At 41.3% G+C, this 22574-nt stretch overlaps 1 protein-coding gene across 1 annotated transcript in view; it reads left to right on the forward strand.

The window, feature by feature from the left end:
* The window catches only part of MPHOSPH6 (M-phase phosphoprotein 6), a 28095-nt gene extending 22960 nt beyond the window's left edge, over positions 1–5135 (forward strand). The window contains exons 4-5 of the mRNA XM_032389893.1: positions 3921–4015; positions 4435–5135. Of these exons, the coding sequence (XP_032245784.1) occupies positions 3921–4015; positions 4435–4570 (231 nt within the window). The 3' untranslated portion in view covers positions 4571–5135. The remainder of the gene's footprint in view (positions 1–3920; positions 4016–4434) is intronic.
* The last annotated feature ends 17439 nt before the right edge of the window (positions 5136–22574 follow it).

Below are 22574 nucleotides of genomic sequence, written 5' to 3' on the forward strand. Positions count from 1 at the left end.
ACTGTTTTCCAGAGTGGCTGCACCAGCTTGCATTCCCACCAACAGTGTAGGAGGGTTCCCCTTTCTCCGCATCCCCGCCAACATCTGTCATTTCCTGACTTGTTAATTTTAGCCATTCTGACTGGTGTGAGGTAAACCACTGGCCAGACTTATCCAAAAGAAGAGAGAAAGGACCCAAATTAATAAAATTATGAATGAAAGGGGAGAGATCACGACTAACACCAAGGAAATAGAAACAATGATTAGAAATTATTATCCACAACTATATGCCAATAAACTGAGCAATCTGGATGAAATGGAGGCCTTCCTGGAAACCTATAAGCTGCCAAGACTGAAACAGGAAGAAATTGACAACCTGAATAGGCCAATAACCAGTAACGAGATTGAAGCAGTGATCAAAAACCTCCCAAAAAACAAGAGTCCAGGGCCTGATGGATTCCCTGGGGAATTCTACCAAACATTCAAAGAAAAAATAATACCTATTCTACTGAAGCTGTTTCAAAAAATAGAAACAGAAGGAAAACTTCCAAACTCATTCTGTGAGGCCAGCATTACCTTAATCCCCAAACCAGGCAAGGACCCCATCAAAAAGGAGAATTTCAGACCGATATCCCTGATGAATATGGATTCCAAAATCCTCAACAAAATCCTAGCTAATAGGATCCAACAATACATTAAAAGGATCATCCACCACGACCAAGTGGGATTTATCCCCGGGATGCAAGGGTGGTTCAACATTCGCAAATCAATCAATGTGATAGAACACATTAATAAGAGGAGGGAGAAGAACCATATGGTCCTCTCAATTGATGCAGAAAAAGCATTTGACAAAATACAACATCCTTTCCTGATTAAAACTCTCCAGAGTATAGGGATAGAGGGAACATTCCTCAAGCTCATAAAATCCATCTATGAAAAACCCACAGCGAATATCATCCTCAATGGGGAAAAGCTGAGAGCCTTTCCCTTAAGATCAGGAACACGTCAAGGGTGCCCACTCTCACCACTGTTGTTCAACATAGTACTAGAAGTCCTAGCAACAGCAATCAGACAACAAAAAGAAATAAAAGGTATTCAAATTGGCAAAGAAGAAGTCAAATTTTCTCTTTTCACAGACGACATGATATTTTATGTGGAAAACCCAAAAGACTCCACCCCCAAATTACTAGAACTCATCCAGCAATTCAGTAATGTGGCAGGATACAAAATCAATGCACAGAAATCAGTTGCTTTCTTATACACTAACAACGCAACTGTAGAAAGAGAAATTAAAGAAACGATTCCATTTACAATAGCACCAAAAACCATAAGATACCTCGGAATAAACCTAACCAAAGAGGTAAAGGATCTATACTCTAGGAACTACAAAACACTCATGAAAGAAATTGAAGAAGACACAAAAAGATGGAAAAATATTCCATGCTCATGGATCAGAAGAATAAACATTGTTAAAATGTCTATGCTACCCAGAGCAATCTATACCTTCAATGCCATCCCGATCAAAATTCCAATGACATTTTTCAAAATGCTGGAACGAACAATCCTAAAATTTGTATGGAATCAGAAAAGACCCCGAATCGCCAAGGAGATGTTGAAAAAGAAAAACAAAGCTGGGGGCATCACATTGCCCGATTTCAAGCTATACTACAAAGCAGTGATCACCAAGACAGCATGGTACTGGCACAAAAACAGACATACAGACCAATGGAACAGAATAGAGAACCCAGATATGGACCCTCAACTCTATGGTCAAAAAATCTTTGACAAAGCAGGAAAAAACATGCAATGGAAAAAAGACCGTCTCTTCAATAAATGGTGCTGGGAAAATTGGACAGCCACATGCAGAAGAATGAAACTCGACCATTCTCTAACACCATTCACAAAGATAAACTCAAAGTGGATGAAAGACCTCAATGTGAGACAGGAATCCATCAAAATCCTAGAGGAGAACATAGGCAGTAACCTCTTTGACGTCGGCCACAGCAACTTCTTTCAAGATACATCTCCAAAAGCTAGTGAAACAAAAGCAAAAATGAACTTTTGGGACTTCATCAAGATAAAAAGCTTCTGCACAGCAAAGGAAACAGTCAACAAAACAAAGAGGCAACCCACAGAATGGGAGAAGATATTTGCAAATGACACTACAGATAAAGGGCTGGTATCCAAAATCTATAAAGAACTTCTCAAACTCAACACCCAAAAAACAAATAATCAAGTCAAAAAGTGGGCAGAAGAGATGAACAGACACTTCTCTGAAGAAGACATACAAATGGCTAACAGACACATGAAAAAATGTTCATCATCATTAGCCATCAGGGAAATCCAAATCAAAACCACACTGAGATACCACCTTACACCAGTTAGAATGGCAAAAATGGACAGGGAAAGAAACAACAAATGTTGGAGAGGTTGTGGAGAAAGGGGAACCCTCTTACACTGTTGGTGGGAATGCAAGTTGGTACAGCCACTTTGGAAAACAGTGTGGAGGTTCCTCAAAAATTTAAAAATAGAGCTACCCTATGACCCAGCAATTGCACTCCTGGGTATTTACCCCAAAGACACAGATGTAGTAAAAAGAAGGGCCATATGCACCCCAATGTTCATAGCAGCAATGTCCGCAATAGCCAAACTGTGGAAAGAGCTGAGATGCCCTTCAACAGATGAATGGATAAAGAAGATGTGGTCCATATATACAATGGAATATTACTCAGCCATCAGAAAAGATGAATACCCAACTTTTACATCAACATGGATGGGACTGGAGGAGATTATGCCAAGTGAAATAAGTCAAGCAGAGAAAGTCTATCATATGGTTTCACTTATTTGTGGAACATAAGGAATAACATGGAGGACATTAGGAGAAGGAAGGGAAAAATGGGCGGGGGGAATTGGAGGGAGAGATGAACCATGAGAGACTATGGACCTGAGAAACAAACAGGGTTTTAGAGGGGAGGGGGGATTGGGTAGCCCGGTGATGGGTATTAAGGAGGGCACGTACTGCATGGAGCACTGGGTGTTATACGAAAACAATGGATCGTGGATCACTACATCAAAAACTAATGATGTATTGTATGGTGACTAACATAACATAATAAAATTAAAAACTACAAAAAAAAAAAAGAAAGAAATGGAGGTGAGACTGTGGCACATGGACATCATGTAGAATGCTTTGTCCACCCTCATGTTCTGGAATGAAGCCAGTCCTCCCCATAATGGCAGAGCCAGCCTCCCAGTCCTTCCATCCAGTAATTTGCCACCCCCACCACCACCAAAACTGCATTTAGTATCACTTTTTTTTTTTTTAATATATCAATCTGAAGAATGGTGTTTGTTTTTTTTTTTAAAGATTTTATTTATTTGACAGAGAGAGAGCCCAAGCAGGGGGAGCAGCAGTCAGAGGGAGAGGGAGAAGCAGTCTCCCTACTGAGCAGGGAGCCTGATGTGGGACTCGAACCCAGGACGCTGGGATCATGACCTGAGCTGAAGGCAGACTGAGCCTAACCAACTGAGCCACCCAGGCGCCCTGTTATCACTCTTGAGTGTAGTTTTCTTCCATTTGGCTCAAAGATGGGAAGTTTGGAGGAAATCTGAAAGTTTGCTTTTTATTTCCCCCACTCACTAGAGTGTGTTAGCAGTGTGCTTGATTTAGATGTAAGTAACCAATAAGATTTACAATCTAAAATACAATTTAAAATCATTAATAGGAAGTCCATTCTAGTAGGGGTTTGTCTTATTATTTTTTTCATTCACAGCTGACTTCTCTTGGCACATTGTGGAGGAAAGTATTAACAGAGAACCCCCTCATAAATTTTGGTTATTCCTGTAGATTGTGACTTCTGTTCCTCTACCTTCAAATACATTTGATACCAGTTTCTTTAATAAGCCTGTTCCAGTCCTGAAAGCACTATTACATTTTTCAGAAATTAATGCTCCAGATGAATGCTAAGAACAAAGTGGAAGAAGTTGAAGGTGAAGCAGTGGAGCTCGATGTGTCAGATGAAGAAATGGCCAGAAGGTAACAGTCACCTCAGAACCGCGTTATAATCACTGGCTCTCACATGGGCACTACTCTTCCCCACAGTCTTCCATGGAGTGCCCCAGCGGGAAGATAACTTTCTGCTTTCTCTAAATTGGGCTGGGGGGCAGGGGGGCTCATACCTGTCACAGCCTGGCAGTTGACGGCTCTTGTCCAGTCCTGCTTCTAATACATATTTTAAGATACACATCTCAGTTTATTTAGGATAGTGCAAAAACAAAACTGAAAAATTTAATCATTCATGGAAAAGTTCTTACATTTTGAATCAGTTTCTTTTAATCATCATTTTGATTTTTCTTATTCGTTGCCTATTTGGTTTAATATTCTTAACAAGACTTGACTCCTCCCTTGTTTTTTTGTTTGTTTGATTAAACTTGTGCTGCATACCATCTTAACAGATATGAGACCTTGGTGGGGACAATTGGAAAAAAGTTTGCCAAAAAAAGAGACCGTGCCAATTATGAAGAAGATGAAAATGGACACATAAAACCAACAGTTAAAGTAAAGAAGATGTTTCTAAAGCCCCAGGATTAAAGTAAATGCTTTGAGACAGAGCTCAGGAAAGCCTCGAGAGAGTTAGCATATTGTGGAACTCATTCTGATGGCTTCTCTGTAGTTATTAATACTATAATGTTTATTTGTAAAGAAATGGATAATTTTGGAAATATGCCATTTTTGAAACAGATGTGTGGTGGATGTTATACATCCTTTACTCGGTGGTGTTCATCAGGAATGGAGTTTTAGCCCTCGATCTTCAAGTGTACAGAGGTATGTGGTTGCTTCCTAAAGAATTTTTTGACCTCAGATTTTTTTTTTAATGGAGCTTTCCAGTCGCTGACCTTGAATTGACACACATAAATTAAACCAATGTCTAAATTGCCCTTATGTTTATATTTTACTTTAAATTATTAATCATGCCAAGCCAATTTATCCATACATTTTGGAATCGAATGTCATGAGGACTTAGCATATATAAATTCATTAAGAACAAACATGCCTCTCCAGCCTGAAGTACTTGCATGCTGCCAAGTCATTGTTAGTTTGTGGAATTATGGATTTTTGTTTAAAGCTTTTATTAATAAAAATTGTTCTGTAATAAGTTTTCGTATACTTTTTCTGTTCTCTTATACTTTTAAATAATAGTTTTAGTCTAATTCAATATTGGAACTTTTATCCAAATGCTAACTTTAAAAGACCAGTCATTAATTGAGAATATGGTAATGTATTCAGTTGAACCATAAGAAATTGGCTTTTATGGGTCAAAAACAATCATCAGTTTCTTATTTTAATCATTATGAAAGTCGTTAACCCATAAAGGTACCCTCTTTAGTTCTGTTTGGACAAAGAAATCATCTGCACAGAGAAGTCACCACTTACCCAACCAGCAACTCGCAACCAGCAGCTCGCTTGTATATCCTGAGGTTTCTTTCCATATTTTGCTGTTTTTCCTTGGAGTCCTGTGTTTTGCTGGCCCCAGGAAAGAAAAGGTACTGGGTTTTAGGATACTCACTATAAAGTAGGAGTGCTCAGATGAGCTGGTACAAAGTCACACTGCTTTCCCTAAGGCATATTTAATCTGAATGGTATCTCCTGCTAGTATCTCTTCCATCAGCATTGTATGAATGGGAAAAAACTCTCCCTGCCCAGGAGTAGCAGGGGTAACCCTGTATTGTTGCAAAATTGCAGCAGGATCAAACAATTCAATTCAGGTAATAAAGAGGATAATCTGACAAATATTGGCAGACTGTGACTTATTGTGACTTCTCTCCCACTCACAGCAGGCTCTCACACCCACATCCCCCTCTCTGACCTCTGCTTTAATCATTGTCCCCAATGGTCAGTCACTTCATCACGTATAATATCTGTGTCAAATGGATTCTGTCCTCAAATCTGACACCTCTCTGCTCCTGCCTCTGATTCTCGTTTAACCTCATGGGGATGGCCACAAGTCAGAAATGGAGAATAACATAGGAACAAGGCGGCAGTTCAACCCACAGACCTGGATTTCAGGGTATCCAGATTCTGGATTCAGTGGTATCAGATAACCTGAACTCCATCAAGAGCATGAAGCACAAACCCATACCTGACCATTGGAGATCCTTTCAGGCACTTAATCTAGAAGGGAGCTGACAACAGTTGGACCAAGATGCTACCTGGAAGAAAATAAAGCAAGGTGGAAGCAGATCTGGTGAATGTTCTCCGAGTGAATAACCACTGCGACAGCCCTGTGGAGGGGATTTGCCGTTAAGTGTTAGCCATGTGCCAGCTACAGTTCTGACATTCATTTGTTTAACAAACACTGAGTTCCTACACTTGGCCAGGCACTGCATTGTGGGCAGGGCTTGTAAACTATCATCTCTGCTTTACCCATGAAGAAAATGGGCTACACAGACCTTCAGTAACTCACTCAGTGCCACACAGCTTTTAAGTGCTAGATTTAGGATTCGAATGCAGATCTGACAAAGCCCGTGCTCTCTCTGATGTCACCCTGTAGGGGAAAGCAAAAGAATAGAAGTGGGAAACAGGCAGAAAATAGCCTGGCCCCAAAATAAGACCGTACTTTTTTCTAAACAATCTTTCAGAATCCTACTGTACTACCTATACATAGTATTATTGTACTATGACATTTTAAATTACATCCTTTTTTATAATCTTGATTTTTATAGATATGAGTTAAATTCACATTAACCATCAATTTTCAACACAAAAGATTAATTTTGTAAATAGGGTATTCTCAATATTAGTGATCCAATATTAAGAATGTAATGTGAATATATGATAGCAAGAAAAAATTGAAAAAGCAATTATTTAGTTAGTGCTCACTTGAAGTATAACCATATATAGTCACATACTCATTTAGATCATTCTATAAAATATTACCTAATTTGAAAGCAGGGACTGTGCCTCACTCTTTGTCTGGTTCCAACCCCACATTCTTCATGCAGGGATTTATAAAAAATAGGCGTTTCATAGATAACAGTGAATCGAATGAAAATTTTCTCCTGTTTACCCAACCTCACATAAGCATTTTGAGTGACTCTTCTGAGAATCCACCTAACACATATTGGACTCCTCAAAGATTTTGCAATATAATTCTATCTGCGGGCATATATTCACAAACTCAAAATCTTCAAGCCTCAAGAGTAATGAAGTAGAATACACTATTTTCCCCAGGAGATCTTAAATATAAAACCCTTAGTTTGTGATGAGCCACTTGCTCCCTTCTTATTTAATCCAGGTACCAAATTGTACTCAGGTCTGTCAAATGTAAGATGCAAAGCATCCAAGGCTGGTTCTTCCCAGAAACGAACTCCAGGACCCGCCACACCTGGTAAGATCTGGCTGGGGAAATAGGCAGCACCTTAAAAGGGACAAATGGCTACTTCCGGCTGCCTCTGGTAAATTACAAGACAGAGATAAGAGAAGGAACCGTTTGGTTACGTAGCACAGTTTAGAGAAATGTTGAGAGCCAGGCTGGTCTTTCCTAGCAAGCAAAAGGTTCTGAAAAGGAACTGAAGAGATGAAAGCTGGAGTGTTGTCAATAAAATTTGGTCTCGGGATAATTTTTTTTTAAGGATTTATTTATTTATTTGACAGAGAGACACAGCGAGAGAGGGAACAGAAGCAGCGGGAGTGGGAGAGGGAGAAGCTGGCTTCCCCCAGAGCATGACCCTGGGATCATGACCTGAGCCGAAGGCAGACGCTTAACGACTGAGCCACCCAGGCGCCCCTCAGGATAAATTTTGAAGTAAGCCCTCAAAGTCAAGATGCAGCTGTAAAACCATTTTCTGATTTTGAGATGTCAGAAGGTATCAGGAGGGTGTGTCTCCTAGACCCTCTGTTATAAGAGGGATTCCAAGAACCTTAAGGGCACGGTCACTACGTTTGGGGGTAGTTTGTCTTGTAGCAATGAATAACTGAAATACCAACTTTGAAACGTTCTCCACTCTTAGGTGCACAAGTGCGGCATCTCAGCGTTTATTTCCATTTCTCTGGCTGCTAGTGAGTTTGAGAAGCTTTTTTGGAATACCTGTGATTCCCCACCCTGCCCCCCCCCACCCCCGCCCTTGTAACTTAGATGACAAGATTTGAAAGGAAGAAAAAAAGTTTCTCTGAATTAGCCAGGAGAAATCCATCAAATGGGATAAATTACAATGTAGATATTGCTGGAGAGAAAATTCAAGGGAAGAAAATAATGCCAGAATGTTAGGTTGCTGGCTGGCCCATCCCTACTCAGGACTGTGGCAACATTATAGCTGCCTTCAGAAGAATTGCTCAACAGATTATGGCCTGGATCCCCTTGATTCTGGAAAGTTGACATCTGGATTTTTAGAAATGACAGTCCAAATAGTCAAGTGAACAGTTCTGAAGTTGCTACTATTGTCTCTACCAAAAGGGGCAGGAGCACCTGAAAGCCTCCAGCAGGAATCGAGCAGGTCCCACTGGGTCAGGAGCCTCAGTGGAAAAAGAAAGGCTAGAACACTTATCCTCATGTTGAGGCAGAGACAGCTGGGTGACAGCAGAGGGCTTCAAAACACGCTCCAGCACTGATGAATTGACAGCAATTTTCAAATGAGAAATTAAGTATTTCCAAACTTTATACCTGAGAGCAGAAGAGCAAAACTAAGAAATGCCTGAAGTCTCCGAGCTTGCTTATAGATGAAGAGATCACTAAAAACAAGGTCACTAAATAGGTATCAATGATTTCAAAGGTGGGAAGAAGTAATAATTAGGAAGCTAAGAAAAGCTTTCTTGTGAATATGAATTATGCACACCAGAAGCTTATTGGCTTTAATACTTAAAAGTGTTAGAATCAGGGGCGCCTGGCTGACTCAGCCAGTAGAGCATGCAACTCTTGATCTCGGGGTTGTGAGTTCAAGCGCTGTGTTGGGTGTGGTGATTACCTAAAAATAAAAAATAAATAAATAAAAAATAATTAGTATCGTCTTATTCCAAAAACTCCAATTCATATTAAATCAACTCTGAGTATAAAAATGCTAATATAAACTCACTCTTCACTTCCTTGATGAAGGATGAATACTTTCATTCTTAAGAAAGGAAGGGAGGAGGAAAAATGGAAAGCTCTTTCTTTACTGAGCTTCCCCAAGAAGGGGACCCAGGAAGAGATTAGCTTCAAGCTGAAGATTCTAAAAGTAACTCCTTTAAAATTTGGGACCACCACATCTTCACCGTATAGGTCTTTTGTTTCGACACTCTGTCAACCGCTAAGACAAATCCTTTTTAGTCAGCGCAGAGGTGATAGCAGGAACTCCACCCCCCTCCAGTTACCTGTAGTCAGCGGCAGTCCAGAAGCAGATGATCCTCCTTCTGATGTATGGTCAGAGGTCAGTAGGAGCCCAACGCTACACCACAAGTGCCTCTCCTCACTCCATTGCATCGTGTATACGTGACATCTCACATCCTCACGAGGAGAGTAAGTACAGCACAAGGCCAGAAGGCAAAGGGAAGAGTCACTCTACCAGCAGGAGTAATTCTCATGGACTATCCCACAAGATTCTAAGGTTGCTGCTGCAGAATGGGGACAGACAGGAGTATGTATGGTACCCCAGGAACTCACTGGGGCTCCTCTTGGTGTCTCCACGTCCAGGGAAAACAATAAATGGGAATTGCATGCACTATTACCTCACAAGGGCATGGTAACCAAAGGTTTGCAATTTTCAGAGATGAAGCTCTGGGTTACCTCACTGGAAAAGCAACCTAGACCACCAGAAGCACTGACAAGTGAGAGGACTCTAGTATGAGTGGTGGAAGAGGGAAATAATGCAGCAAGGACTGTAATTTGTCTCACTCATCCTCTGAGTTTTTATTTTTTACACTGTGACTGGCCACCACCTTGAAGAAGCACTGACTGGGCGGAGAGAACTAATGTGGAACACAAGCAGGTCTGTCTGGTGTAAGGTGCACACTCGAGCAGATACTCTTGGTGACTTACCCATTTCCCTTACATCCCCACTTCATGGTGCCCCAGACAACTGGATGCCCTTCTCTGTAGAACTTTCCCAAAGTTGTGGGAAAATGTTCTCCCCGGTTCTGCCTGGGCACAGCACACCGGAAGTGCCAGAGACTGCTTCTTCTGGGAGCAGCCTCAACAGATCACTGATCAGAGTTGGTATCAAAACACCCCATCACCACTCAGGAGGGACCATCTGGAGGTATGTTTTTAACACCATTTTGGAGCATTTTCCCAGCAATTGAGCTCCAGTTGCCCTCAGTGCTGACTTGTTTGATCAGGCCGCTAATTGGCTGTTTTCCTTTCTCCTCACTCCCCTACAAGGGTTTCCTGCACCTCCAAAATAAACTGCTTCACCTGAATCCTCATCCAAGGATCTGCTTCTGGGGACCTCAAATTAAGACAGTATCTCTGAACCAGGCATGTAAATAAGTGTTAAATGTAAGTATAGATACACAGACAGGCAGGCAGGCAGATGGATGTTTGGTAGATAGCTGATAGATATGTCTATATGTTGTGATTGGTTGATACTTCTTTAAGTTTCTTTTATTTTTTATTTTTTAGATTTTATTTATTTATTTGAGAGAGAGTGAGAGAGAGTATGAGAGCAGGCTGAGGGGCAGAGGGAGAAGCAGACTCCCCACTGAGCAGGGAGCCCGATGCAGAACTTGATCCTAAGACCCTGGGATCATGACCTGAGCCAAAGGCAGATGCTTAAACCAACTGAATCATCCAGGCGCCCCTCTTTAAGTTTCTTTTAATCTGTATGTTCCCTACTCCATCTCCCTCTTTTTCTTGCAATACATTTGTGGAATAATTGCTTGATAAATTTTAATTTAACAAAACTTGGTCAAATCTAATGCAAATTACATTTTTTGGCTTCCTATGAGTCATGCAATTTATAACCCAGGGAAAAGCCAGTGCTTTGGCGTGATTTCTTCCTTTTTTGCAGACTAATGCTGGAAACTTTTATTTATATTGTGGAAGGCATTCTCAGAATGTACATGCTTGGAGGCCGTGGAAGCAGACATATGTATATGAAAGTAAAATCAAGGGCTCTGAGAAGCTGGGTAAGTAAAGTGAAGGAGAAAGCCAGAAATAAATGCCAAATTAATTTTTAATTCTGGGAATTGATCATGTTTGAATCGAGAATGTTTCTATGGCTTCCCATTACACTGAGAATAAGCACCGGCCCTGTGTAATTTGGACCTGTCTTTGGATCTCACCTCATGAGTTCCTCTCCTTGCACCACTAGTAGGGTTTATGCACATGCTGTTTGCTCTGCCTGGGTAGTGCTTGTTCCCAAGTCTAAACCGGCTACACCCCAAGTTTAAAACCATAGATCAAACCTAGAAACAAGAAGTGAAATATTCCAGTGGCCACCAGGGGAACTTAGGCTCAGTAATAAGCAGAAATCAAAACTGTGTGGCCCAAGTGCAAAATGGTACAGCCACCTTGGAAAAGTTTTGCACCTCCTTACAAAATTAAACTTACTCTGTATTGTAATAGCTTCATATGGTGACAGATGGTAGCTACACTTGTGAGCACAGCATAACATATAGAGATGTTGAATCAGTATTTTGTACACCTGAAACTGATGTAACATTGTGTGTCACTATACTCACTGAAAAACAAATTTTTTTTTTTAATTTTTTGAGAGAGACAGAGATAGTGACGGAGATAGCGAGAGAGAGCACAAGCAGGGAGGAGTGGGAGAAACAGGCTCCCAGCCGAGCAGGGAGCCCGATGCGGGGCTCAATCCCAGGAGCCTGGGCAGATGAGCCAAAGGCAGATGATCAACCAACTGAGCCACCCAGGCGCCCAAAAAAATTTTTTTTGAAGATTAAACATACCCTTACCATATGATCCAGCAATCACAGTCCTTGGTATTTACCCAAAGGAGCTGAAAACTTATGTCCACATAAAAACCTCCATGCAGATGTTTATGTCAGCTTTATTCATAATTACCAAAATTTGGAAGCAACCAACCAACCAAAATGTCCCTCAGTAGTTGAATGGATAAATAAACTGTGATATAAGCAGACAATGGAATGCTATTCAACACTAACAAGAAATGAGCTATGTTAATCCCCATACATTACATCATTAGTTTTAGATATAGTGTTCCATGATTCATTGTTTGTGCACAACACCCAGTGCTCCATGCAGAACGTGCCCTCCTCAATACCCATCACCAGGCTAACCCATCCTCCCAACCCCCTCCCCTCTAGAACCCTCAGTTTGTTTTCAGAGTCCATCGTCTCTCATGGTTCTTCTCCCCCTCCGATTTCCCCCCCTTCATTCTTCCCCTCCTGCTACATTCTTCTTCTTCTTTTTTTCTTTCTTAACATATATTGCATTATTTGTTTCAGAGGTACAGATCTGAGATTCAACAGTCTTGCACAGTTCACAGCGCTTACCAGAACACATACCCTCCCCAGTGTCCATCACCCAGTCACCCCATCCCTCCCACCCCACCCCCCACTCCAGCAACCCTCAGTTTGTTTCCTGAGATTAAGAATTCCTCATATCAGTGAGGTCATATGATACATGTCTTTCTCTGTTTGACTTATTTCGCTCAGCATAATACCCTCCAGTTCCATCCACGTCGTTGCAAATGGCAAGATCTTATTCCTTTTGATGGCTGCATAATATTCCATTGTATATATATACCACATCTTCTTTATCCATTCATCTGTTGATGGACATCTTGGCTCTTTCCACAGTTTGGCTATTATGGACATTGCTGCTATAAACATCGGGGTGCACGTACCCTTTCGGGTCCCTACTTTTGTATCTTTGGGGTAAATACCCAGGAGTGCAATTGCTGGATCATATGGTAGCTCTATTTTCAACTTTTTGAGGAACCTCCATACTGTTTTCCAGAGTGGCTGCACCAGCTTGCATTCCCACCAACAGTGGAGGAGGGTTCCCCTTTCTCCGCATCCCCGCCAACATCTGTCATTTCCTGACTTGTTAATTTTAGCCATTCTGACTGGTGTGAGGTGGTATCTCATTGAGGTTTTGATTTGGATTTCCCTGATGCCGAGCGATATTGAACACTTTTTCATGTGTCTGTTGGCCATTTGGATGTCTTCTTTGGAAAAATGTCTGTTCATGTCTTCTGCCCATTTCTTGATTGGATTCTTTGTTCTTTTGGTGTTGAGTTTGATGAGTTCTTTATAGATTTTGGATACTAGCCCTTTATCTGATATGTCATTTGCAAATATCTTCTCCCATTCTGTCAGTTGTCTTTTGGTTTTGTTGACTGTTTCCTTTGCTTTGCAAAAGCTTTTTATCTTGATGAAGTCCCAATAGTTCATTTTTGCCCTTGCTTCCCTTGCCTTTGGCGATGTTTCTAGGAAGAAGTTGCTGCGGCTGAGGTCGAAGAGGTTGCTGCCTGTGTTCTCCTTTAGGATTTTGATGGACTCCTGTCTCACATTGAGGTCTTTCAACCATTTGGAGTCTATTTTTGTGTGTGGTGTAAGGAAATGGTCCAGTTTCATTCTTCTGCATGTGGCTGTCCAATTTTCCCAACACCATTTGTTGAAGAGACTGTCTTTTTTCCATTGGACATTCTTTCCTGCTTTGTCAAAGATGAGTTGACCATAGAGTTGAGGGTCCATTTCTGGGCTCTCTATTCTGTTCCATTGATCTATGTGTCTGTTTTTGTGCCAGTACCATACTGTCTTGATGATGACAGCTTTGTAGTAGAGCTGGAAGTCTGGAATTGTGATGCCGCCAGCTTTGCTTTTCTTTTTCAACATTCCTCTGGCTATGCGGGGTCTTTTCTGGTTCCATACAAATTTTAGGATTATTTGTTCCATTTCTTTGAAGAAAGTGGATGGTATTTTGATGGGGATTGCATTGAATGTGTAGATTGCTCTAGGTAGGATTGACATCTTCACAATATTTGTTCTTCCAATCCATGAGCATGGAACGTTTTTCCATTTCTTTGTGTCTTCCTCAATTTCTTTCATGAGTATTTTATAGTTTTCTGAGTACAGATCCTTTGCCTCTTTGGTTAGATTTATTCCTAGGTATCTTATGGTTTTGGGTGCAATTGTAAATGGGATCGACTCCTTAATTTCTCTTTCTTCTGACTTGTTGTTGGTGTATAGGAATGCCACTGACTTCTGTGCATTGATTTTATATCCTGCCACTTGACTGAATTCCTGTATGAGTTCTAGCAGTTTTGGGGTGGAGTCTTTGGGATTTTCCACATAAAGTATCATATCATCTGCAAAGAGTGAGAGTTTGACTTCTTCTTTGCCAATTTGGATGCCTTTGATTTCTTTTTGTTGTCTGATTGCTGTGGCTAGGACTTCCAATACTATGTTGAATAGCAGTGGTGATAGTGGACATCCCTGCCGCGTTCCTGACCTTAGGGGGAAAGCTCTCAGTTTTTCCCCATAGAGAATGATATTCGCTGTAGGTTTTTCATAGATGGCTTTTATGATATTGAGGTATGTACCCTCTATCCCTACACTCTGAAGAGTTTTGATCAAGAAAGGATGCTGTACTTTGTCAAATGCTTTTTCTGCATCTATTGAGAGGATCATGTGATTCTTGTTTTTTCTTTTGTTAATGTATTGTATCACGTTGATTGATTTGCGGATGTTGAACCAACCTTGCAGCCCAGGGATAAATCCCACTTGGTCGTGGTGAATAATCCTTTTAATGTACTGTTGGATCCTATTGGCTAGTATTTTGGTGAGAATTTTTGCATCCATGTTCATCAGGGATATTGGTCTGTAATTCTCCTTTTTGATGGGGTCTTTGTCTGGTTTTGGGATCAAGGTAATGCTGGCCTCATAAAATGAGTTTGGAAGTTTTCCTTCCATTTCTATTTTTTGGAACAGTTTCAGAAGGATAGGTATTAATTCTTCTTGAAATGTTTGGTAGAATTCCCCTGGGAAGCCATCTGGCCCTGGGCTTTTGTGTTTTGGGAGATTTTTGATGACTGCTTCTATTTCCTTAGTGGTTATAGGTCTGTTCAGGTGTTCTATTTCTTCCTGGTTCAGTTTTGGTAGTTGATACATCTCTAGGAATGCATCCATTACTTCCAGGTTATCTAATTTGTTGGCATAGAGTTGCTCATAATATGTTCTTATAATTGTTTGTATTTCTTTGGTGTTGGTTGTGATTTCTCCTCTTTCATTCATGATTTTGTTGATTTGGGTCATTTCTCTTTTCTTTTTGATAAGTCTGGCCAGGGGCTTATCAATCTTGTTAATTCTTTCAAAGAACCAGCTCCTAGTTTCGTTGATCTGTTCTACTGTTCTTTTGGTTTCTATTTCATTGATTTCTGCTCTGATCTTTATTATTTCTCTTCTCCTGCTGGGTTTAGGCTTTATTTGCTGTTCTTTCTCCAGCTCCTTTAGGTGTAGGGTTAGGTTGTGTACTTGAGACCTTTCTTGTTTCTTGAGAAAGGCTTGTATTGCTATATACTTTCCTCTTAGGACTGCCTTTGCTGTATCCCAAAGATTTTGAATAGTTGTGTTTTCATTTTCATTGGTTTCCATGAATTTTTTTAATTCTTCTTTAATTTCCTGGTTGACCCATTCATTCTTCAGTAGGATGCTCTTTAGCCTCCATGTATTTGAGTTCTTTCTGACTTTCCTCTTGTGATTGAGTTCTAGTTTCAAAGCATTGTGGTCTGAAAATAGGCAGGGGATGATCCCAATCTTCTGGTACCGGTTGAGACCTGATTTCTGACCTAGGATGTGATCTATTCTGGAGAATGTTCCATGGGCACTAGAGAAGAATGTGTATTCCGTTGCTTTGGGATGGAATGTTCTGAATATGTCTGTGAAGTCCATTTGGTCCAGTGTGTCATTTAAAGTCTTTATTTCCTTGTTGATCTTTTGCTTAGACGATCTGTCCATTTCAGTGAGGGGGGGTGTTAAAGTCCCCCACTATTATTGTATTGTTGTCGATGTGTTTCTTTGCTTTTGTTATTAATTGCCTTATATAATTGGCTGCTCCCATGTTAGGGGCATAGATATTTACAATTGTTAGATCTTCTTGTTGGATAGACCCTTTAAGTATGATATAGTGTCCTTCCTCATCTCTTATTACAGTCTTTGGTTTAAAATCTAATTTGTCTGATATAAGGATTGCCACCCCAGCTTTCTTTTGGTGTCCATTAGCATGGTAAATAGTTTTCCACCCCCTCACTTTCAATCTGGGGGTGTCTTTGGGTCTAAAATGAGTCTCTTGCAGACAGCATATCGATGGGTCTTGTTTTTTAATCCAATCTGATAGCCTGTGTCTTTTGATTGGGGCATTTAGCCCATTTACATTCAGGGTAACTATTGAAAGATAGGAGTTCAGTGCCATTGTATTGCCTGTAAAGTGACTGTTACTGTATATTGTTAAGAAATGAGCTATGAAGCCATGAAAATTTACAGTGAAGCTTCAATGCGTATTTCTAAGTAAAAGAAGCCAATCTGAAAAGATTACATACTGTATTCCTCTTATATTACATTATAGAAAAGACACAACTTTGGAGACAGTAAAAAGATCAATGGTTGGGGCACTTGGCTCGGTTGGTGGAACATGAGACTCTTGGTTTCAGGCTTGTGAGTTCAAGCCCCACATTGGGTGTAGAGATTACTTAAAAATAAATCTTAAAAATACAAAAATCAGTGGTTTCCAGGGTTTGGGGAGAGAGGGGAAAAGGGATGAATTGATGGCCTTAGGGGATTTTTAGGGCAGTGACAGTGATAGATGCATGTCATGATACATTTTCCAAACCCACAGAATATACAACACCAAGAGTGAACCCTGAGGTAAACTGTGGACTTTAGGTGATTATGATGTGTCAAAGCAGGGGCACCTGGGTGGCTCAGTTGGTTGAGCATTGGACTCTTGATTGCAGCTCAGGTCATGTCAAGCCCCATATCAGACTCCACACTCAGCACAGGGTCTGCTTGAGGATTCTCTCTCTCTCTCCCTCCTCTGCTCCTCCCCCAACTAACACACATGCTCGCTTGCTCTCTTAAATAAATAAATCAAATCTTTAAAAAAAAAAAAATGATATGTCAATGCAGGCTCATCACTTGTAACAGATGTTCCCCTCTGGTGGAGGATGTTGATAGAGGGGGACACCACGCAAGTGTGGAAAAAGGGGACATACATGAAATCTCTGTGCCTTCTCTCCAATTTTGCTGTGACCTAAAACTTTTCTTTAATAAAATCTTCTAAAAAATAAAAAGCAAAAACTGTAGTTCATATGAGAATCTGGACAAGATGAATCCTTTAGGAAGTAGACCTTGAACTCAGGCTTAGAAACAGAATCAGTCTTTTTTTTTTTTTTTTTTTTACAGAGAGACACAGCAAGAGAGGGAACACAAGCGGGGGTAGTGGGGGAGGGAGAAGCAGGCTTCCCGAGGATCAGGGAGCCTGACGCGGGGCTCAATTCCAGGACCCTGGGATCATGACCTGAGCCGAAGGCAGACGCTTAACGACTGAGCCACCCAGACGCCCCCGAAACAGAATCAGACTTAATGATAGGTTATTTAGGTATAGAATTCTGCATTGAAAATTTTTTCACATACCCAGAAATCAAGAGCTATTATTTTTCACAAATCCTCCCTGAAAGAAGTATTAAAGAATGAATTTAGAAAAATAAAGTTGTGTCATGCAAGAAGAATTAGGACAGGAATCAGCAAAAATTGGTTGGAAAATCTAAATATGCACTGATTATAAATTGTGTAATTATTTAGATGATTTAAATGTGTATTGATTGTAAGTAGTCTAATTATCTGGTTTGTAAAATAATACCAGAAAAAAAAAAAAAACATGAAAAATGGGAAGGCAACATTTTCAGGGAAGTTAAATTATATTAAGATCCTCATCTTACTCAAGAAAAGACTAGAAATACAAATTTATGTGAATATTATTTTTAAAAATACAACATTAAGTATACATGATAAAATTTTGAGTAATCATCAAAGGAATTGAAATAGAATATAGTCAAGTTAAAAAGAAGAGGTTAACGGGCGCCTGGCTGGCTCAGTCGTTAAGCGTCTGCCTTCGGCTCAGGTCATGGTCCCAGGGTCTTGGGATCGAGCCCGGCATCAGGCTCCCTGCTCAGCGGGAAGCCTGCTTCCCCCTCTCCCACTCCCCCTGCTTGTGTTCTCTCTCTCACTGTGTCTCTCTCTGTCAAATAAATAAATAAAATCTTTAAAAAAAAAGAGGTTAAAAAAATTTATCCAATAAAAGACTTAGAAAAATAAGAAATAAAAACTACATGGCAATGGCACAGGATAGACAAATAGATCAATGAAATAGAAGAGAATCCAGGAATAGACCCATATCTATACGGTCAATAATTTTTTTATAAAGTGTCACAGCAATTCGGTGGGGAAGGTAAAGTCTTTTCAACAAATGGTATAGGAACAACAGGATATCCATAGCGACAAAAGTGAATCTTGATTCCTATTCTCACCACTGTGGGCTACACAGGTGCATTCATTTCTCAAAAATTCATCGAACCATATACTTGAGGTGAGTGTGTGTGTGTGTGTGTGTGTGTTTATCATACATAAAACAATACTCAATTTAAAAAATCTGTTAGAAATGATTATGTCTAATTCCTCTTCAACATTTTTTCTCAGCCCAAATGTTCCCTCCTCAGAGAGGTTTTCCGTAACCACTTTAGACCTTCAGCACCTTCAGCCTTCTGGATTGGGCTGACTCAAACTTGCAAAAGGTAAAATGTTATCCAGCCAAGATTCCTTGTCCCCCTGCTCTACAGCCTTCCCGCATCCTTCATGCTCACTCGTTCTTCTACCCTTGTTGAGCCCCTTCCCCTCTATGTTTGCACTGTTCCCTCCAAGCACCTCCAGCACCTTGCTCTACCCATTCTCTCCTTGTCTTCCCATCCCAGTCTCCTCGTCCTCTCATTAGAAATGCCTGCTAGGTTGCGTCTTGCAAGATGTTGAGGATGGCAAGGCAAGAGGTAAGAGCAACCACTTCTGGTGGTTAGTTTGGGCTTTTGAACCCCAAATTTGCTTGCCCTGCCTTCTGGGTATCTTATCAGAGTCTGTGCTGTTAATCCTTACTTGATGAATTGCTGCTCAGGATCCAAAATCATTTTTGCTGCCCCTAGAGCAGAAGGCCTTGCAGGGAGGTAGGGTCAAAGCTGATTGCTACATTTTCTTCTCCAGTAGCAACTGCTCATCCTCTTCATTCTGGCACTAACTGAGGCATTGCAGGAGGCATTCTAAGGAAGGGATTGTGGAAACTATCCTTGGAGACCATAAAGCTGGGCAAGGCTGTCATGCATGCTTATGCAGTTATGCATTTCACAGTATACCCTGCTAAGGCAATAAGAGGGGCCTGAAATCCAGCCTTCAACCCCCTTACCAAGCTCTGAATCCTTGGGACTATATCTATCTGGCAGACAATGTTAAATTGTTTGCTAATTTGTAAAAGGTTCCATAGAGGCTAGTATCCACCCTGAAACTAAGCCAGGGGAAGACAGGAAGGGACATTGGCTTTGGCTGGATTCAGGGTCCTGAGGTCCCAGGAGGCAACGGCAAAGTTCTACAGGCTTCTCTGGGTAGATCTGAAAGAAGGCAGCCTAAAGGCATGAGCCAGTTTTCAGTGAGGCCTGTTATCTCATGTTTAACAATAGTGTAAAATCAGTCACAGCCCCTGTGCCCAAGTTCCATCATCCACTCAGCTTTGGCCAAAGAGGTCCTTACCCCTTCTTGGTCCTCTGCCACCTGGCTTGTGCCTTGGTGTTTCAAAACCAGTTCCTGGATGAAACTGATTCTGTGGCTTCACACAGGCTCCTCCTTATGGCCCAGGGCTTATGGCCATGGATGCTAAACCCCTACATTGGGGCTGTCTTTAAGATCAAGCTCTGCAGCATCATGTGTCCCCAACAGGTGCCAGATGGGGACTAGAGTCACTTCTCAAGAGTCTAGGAGCAGGAAACATCTGAGTTAGAGTGACTTGAGCAGCCTAAGATGTCAGGCAGTTATTCAGGGGAGAGCTGTTACCTTCTCACACCTCCTGGGGCCCATAGTCAACAAATTTATTTATGGGCTTCTTCTCAGAAGAGCCAGTGGTGGTTGGCTTGGTGGTTGGAGCCCTGGTAGCAAACAGCTAAAATCAAGAACCCTTTGTAATAGCTGTCTGGAGCTCCCCGGGCACTCACTCTTAATAGTACTGATCACACATCCACATTAACTATTTATTGAGTTGCTGCATGTTTGTCTTCCCCATCATACTGTCATTTCCCAGGACAGCAGGGATCCAACTGACTTGTTCCCAGATATGCCTCCAGTGCCTAGCACCATGCCTGACACAGTTAAGAGCTCAGGAGAAACTTGAGTGGGAGAAGGAGTTGCTAATGCAGTGGGTGGAGAGATGAAAAAGACAAGCTGGGGCTTGACGTTGAATCAGGACCCTCTCCTGCTAACAGTGTGGGTTGAGTGCACAAAGTGGACTGGGCAGATCAGAGAAGGCAGAGCAGCTAGGAGTCACAGAGCAGAAACCTCTGGGCTCCAGTTGGGGTGTGTGGGATAGATAATGTATGAAATGCTTCTTCCCTTAGAGTTTACTTTGGTATTAGTATAGCTACACCAAGTTACTTTTGATTAGTATGTGCAAGTATTTTTTTTTTTAAAGATTTTATTTATTTATTTGAGAGAGAATGAGATAGAGAGAGAGCATGAGAAGGGGGAGGGTCAGAGGGAGAAGCAGACTCCCTGCTGAGCAGGGAGCCCGATGCGGGACTTGATCCTGAGACTCCAGGATGAGCCACCCAGGTGCCCCGTGCAAGTATTTTTTTTAATCTTCTTGCTTCCAATCTTAGGATGTTTCTCATACCGATGCTCTCTTCATTTTCAATGTCTTTGTGGGCACTGACCCTCAGAATTTTGAGGAAAGTCTCGTTATATTCCTATCTACCACACAGTGAGTTTTGCGAAGACAGGGGCTGTCTCCTTTATTTTGGATCTGCTTCTACCTCCCACAGCTGCTCACTCAGTGTTGTTGCTTCAACATCTACCAGAGTGGAGTTGTCTCCCACCTCTCAGCAAGGCAAGAATTTCATTGTTGGTTAACAATGAAGTGGAAGGGCACCTGGGTGGCTCAGTTGGTTAAGCGACTGCCTTCGGCTCAGGTCATGATCCTGGAGTCCCGGGATCGAGTCCCACATCAGGCTCCCTGCTCAGCAGGGTGTCTGCTTCTCCCTCTGACCCTCCTCCCTCTCACGCTCTCTGTCTCTCATTCTCTCTCTCGCAAATAAATAAAATCTTAAAAAAAAAAAAAAATTTAACAATGAAGCGCAAGTCATGGGACACCAAGACATAGAAATGAGCCACATCTTCCCCTTTTCCTTTACTGCATATGAATCATGAGGCAAGGTATTACCTGCTCAGCTTCTGGTCTCTGCCTCCTTGTGCTTTTCTTCAGTTGTCCATTCATAGCTGTCTTTAGAGGGAAATGTGCTGTCCCCTTTTATGAGTTCACTCTGGACAGAAATAAAATACCAAAATGACCCTGAATTACTGTTCTTTTTGCCTTATTTGAAACATGGGTGAACCATCTTTTCCCCAATTCTGCATAGAAATATGAATGTCAAGTGTAATTTTCAAGCAGGAAATGTTGACAATTTAAAGTGCATAATTATTACAAAAAAGCATAATTATAAGAAAGAACATTTCAACAAAGGACACAGACACACTGCTTAAGTCTGCTCTCTAACTACAGATGGACATGTCTTTATTGGAAGAGCTACATAGGCCCTGCTATAGCTCACTTAGGAAACTCATTACACAGTGGTACCAGAGGTCTCATGATGCTTCTGGGGGAAGACACTCTCCAACAGCTTCCAATGGGCTTCAATGAAGCTTGACACACCATAGGCGACAATGGATGATTATTTCTCTTCCTGGGTCCTAAGTCTTCCCATTTCTCTTGATTATAGCAAGTCCATTTACTAGATAGATGGACCATACACCTCTGTAAAGTCACTAGCAGCACCCACCATAACTAAAAACAAATTTCCCATCTACTCCCAAGTTACTCATGCGCTTAACGTACACCTCTACACCCGATGCAGACAAAACAACCCATCAACATGAGATAAAGAGCTCTGAAGCCATGGAGCTTATCTATGAAATCCTGACTTAAGAAGAGCAAGTGAACGTCTGTCTAGGATGGAAAAAAAAAAAAAAATAGCTCCCTTTGACCTCAAATTTTCTTTGCCCTTTCACTTTCCTTCAATGAGAGATGGTATTTATTTAGGTCTTTCTTTGTGGCTAAGCCAGAGATTTTGCTCTGGTTATCTACTGGCCCTCTCACTAATGAGTTAAATAAAACTTTGGTGTGTGTTCATTAGGTACTTGTATGAGATTTTAACATCTTCTGAAAATTATTCCTTGCCACTGTGGAAGAAGGAGGGGGATGGCACGGAAGTCCTGAGTCCTGCATTCCTGGCCTGGAGTCCAGAGGAGGAGAGGGGTTTGAGGAAGACACCTACACAGGCTTGCATTCTCCAGCTCATCCTAGGCTCTCCATCTGCAGGGAAGCCCACTCTGCAGG

This window comes from Phoca vitulina, unplaced genomic scaffold (assembly GCF_004348235.1).
Source record: "Phoca vitulina isolate PV1807 unplaced genomic scaffold, GSC_HSeal_1.0 scaffold56, whole genome shotgun sequence".
Lineage (NCBI taxonomy): Eukaryota > Metazoa > Chordata > Mammalia > Carnivora > Phocidae > Phoca > Phoca vitulina.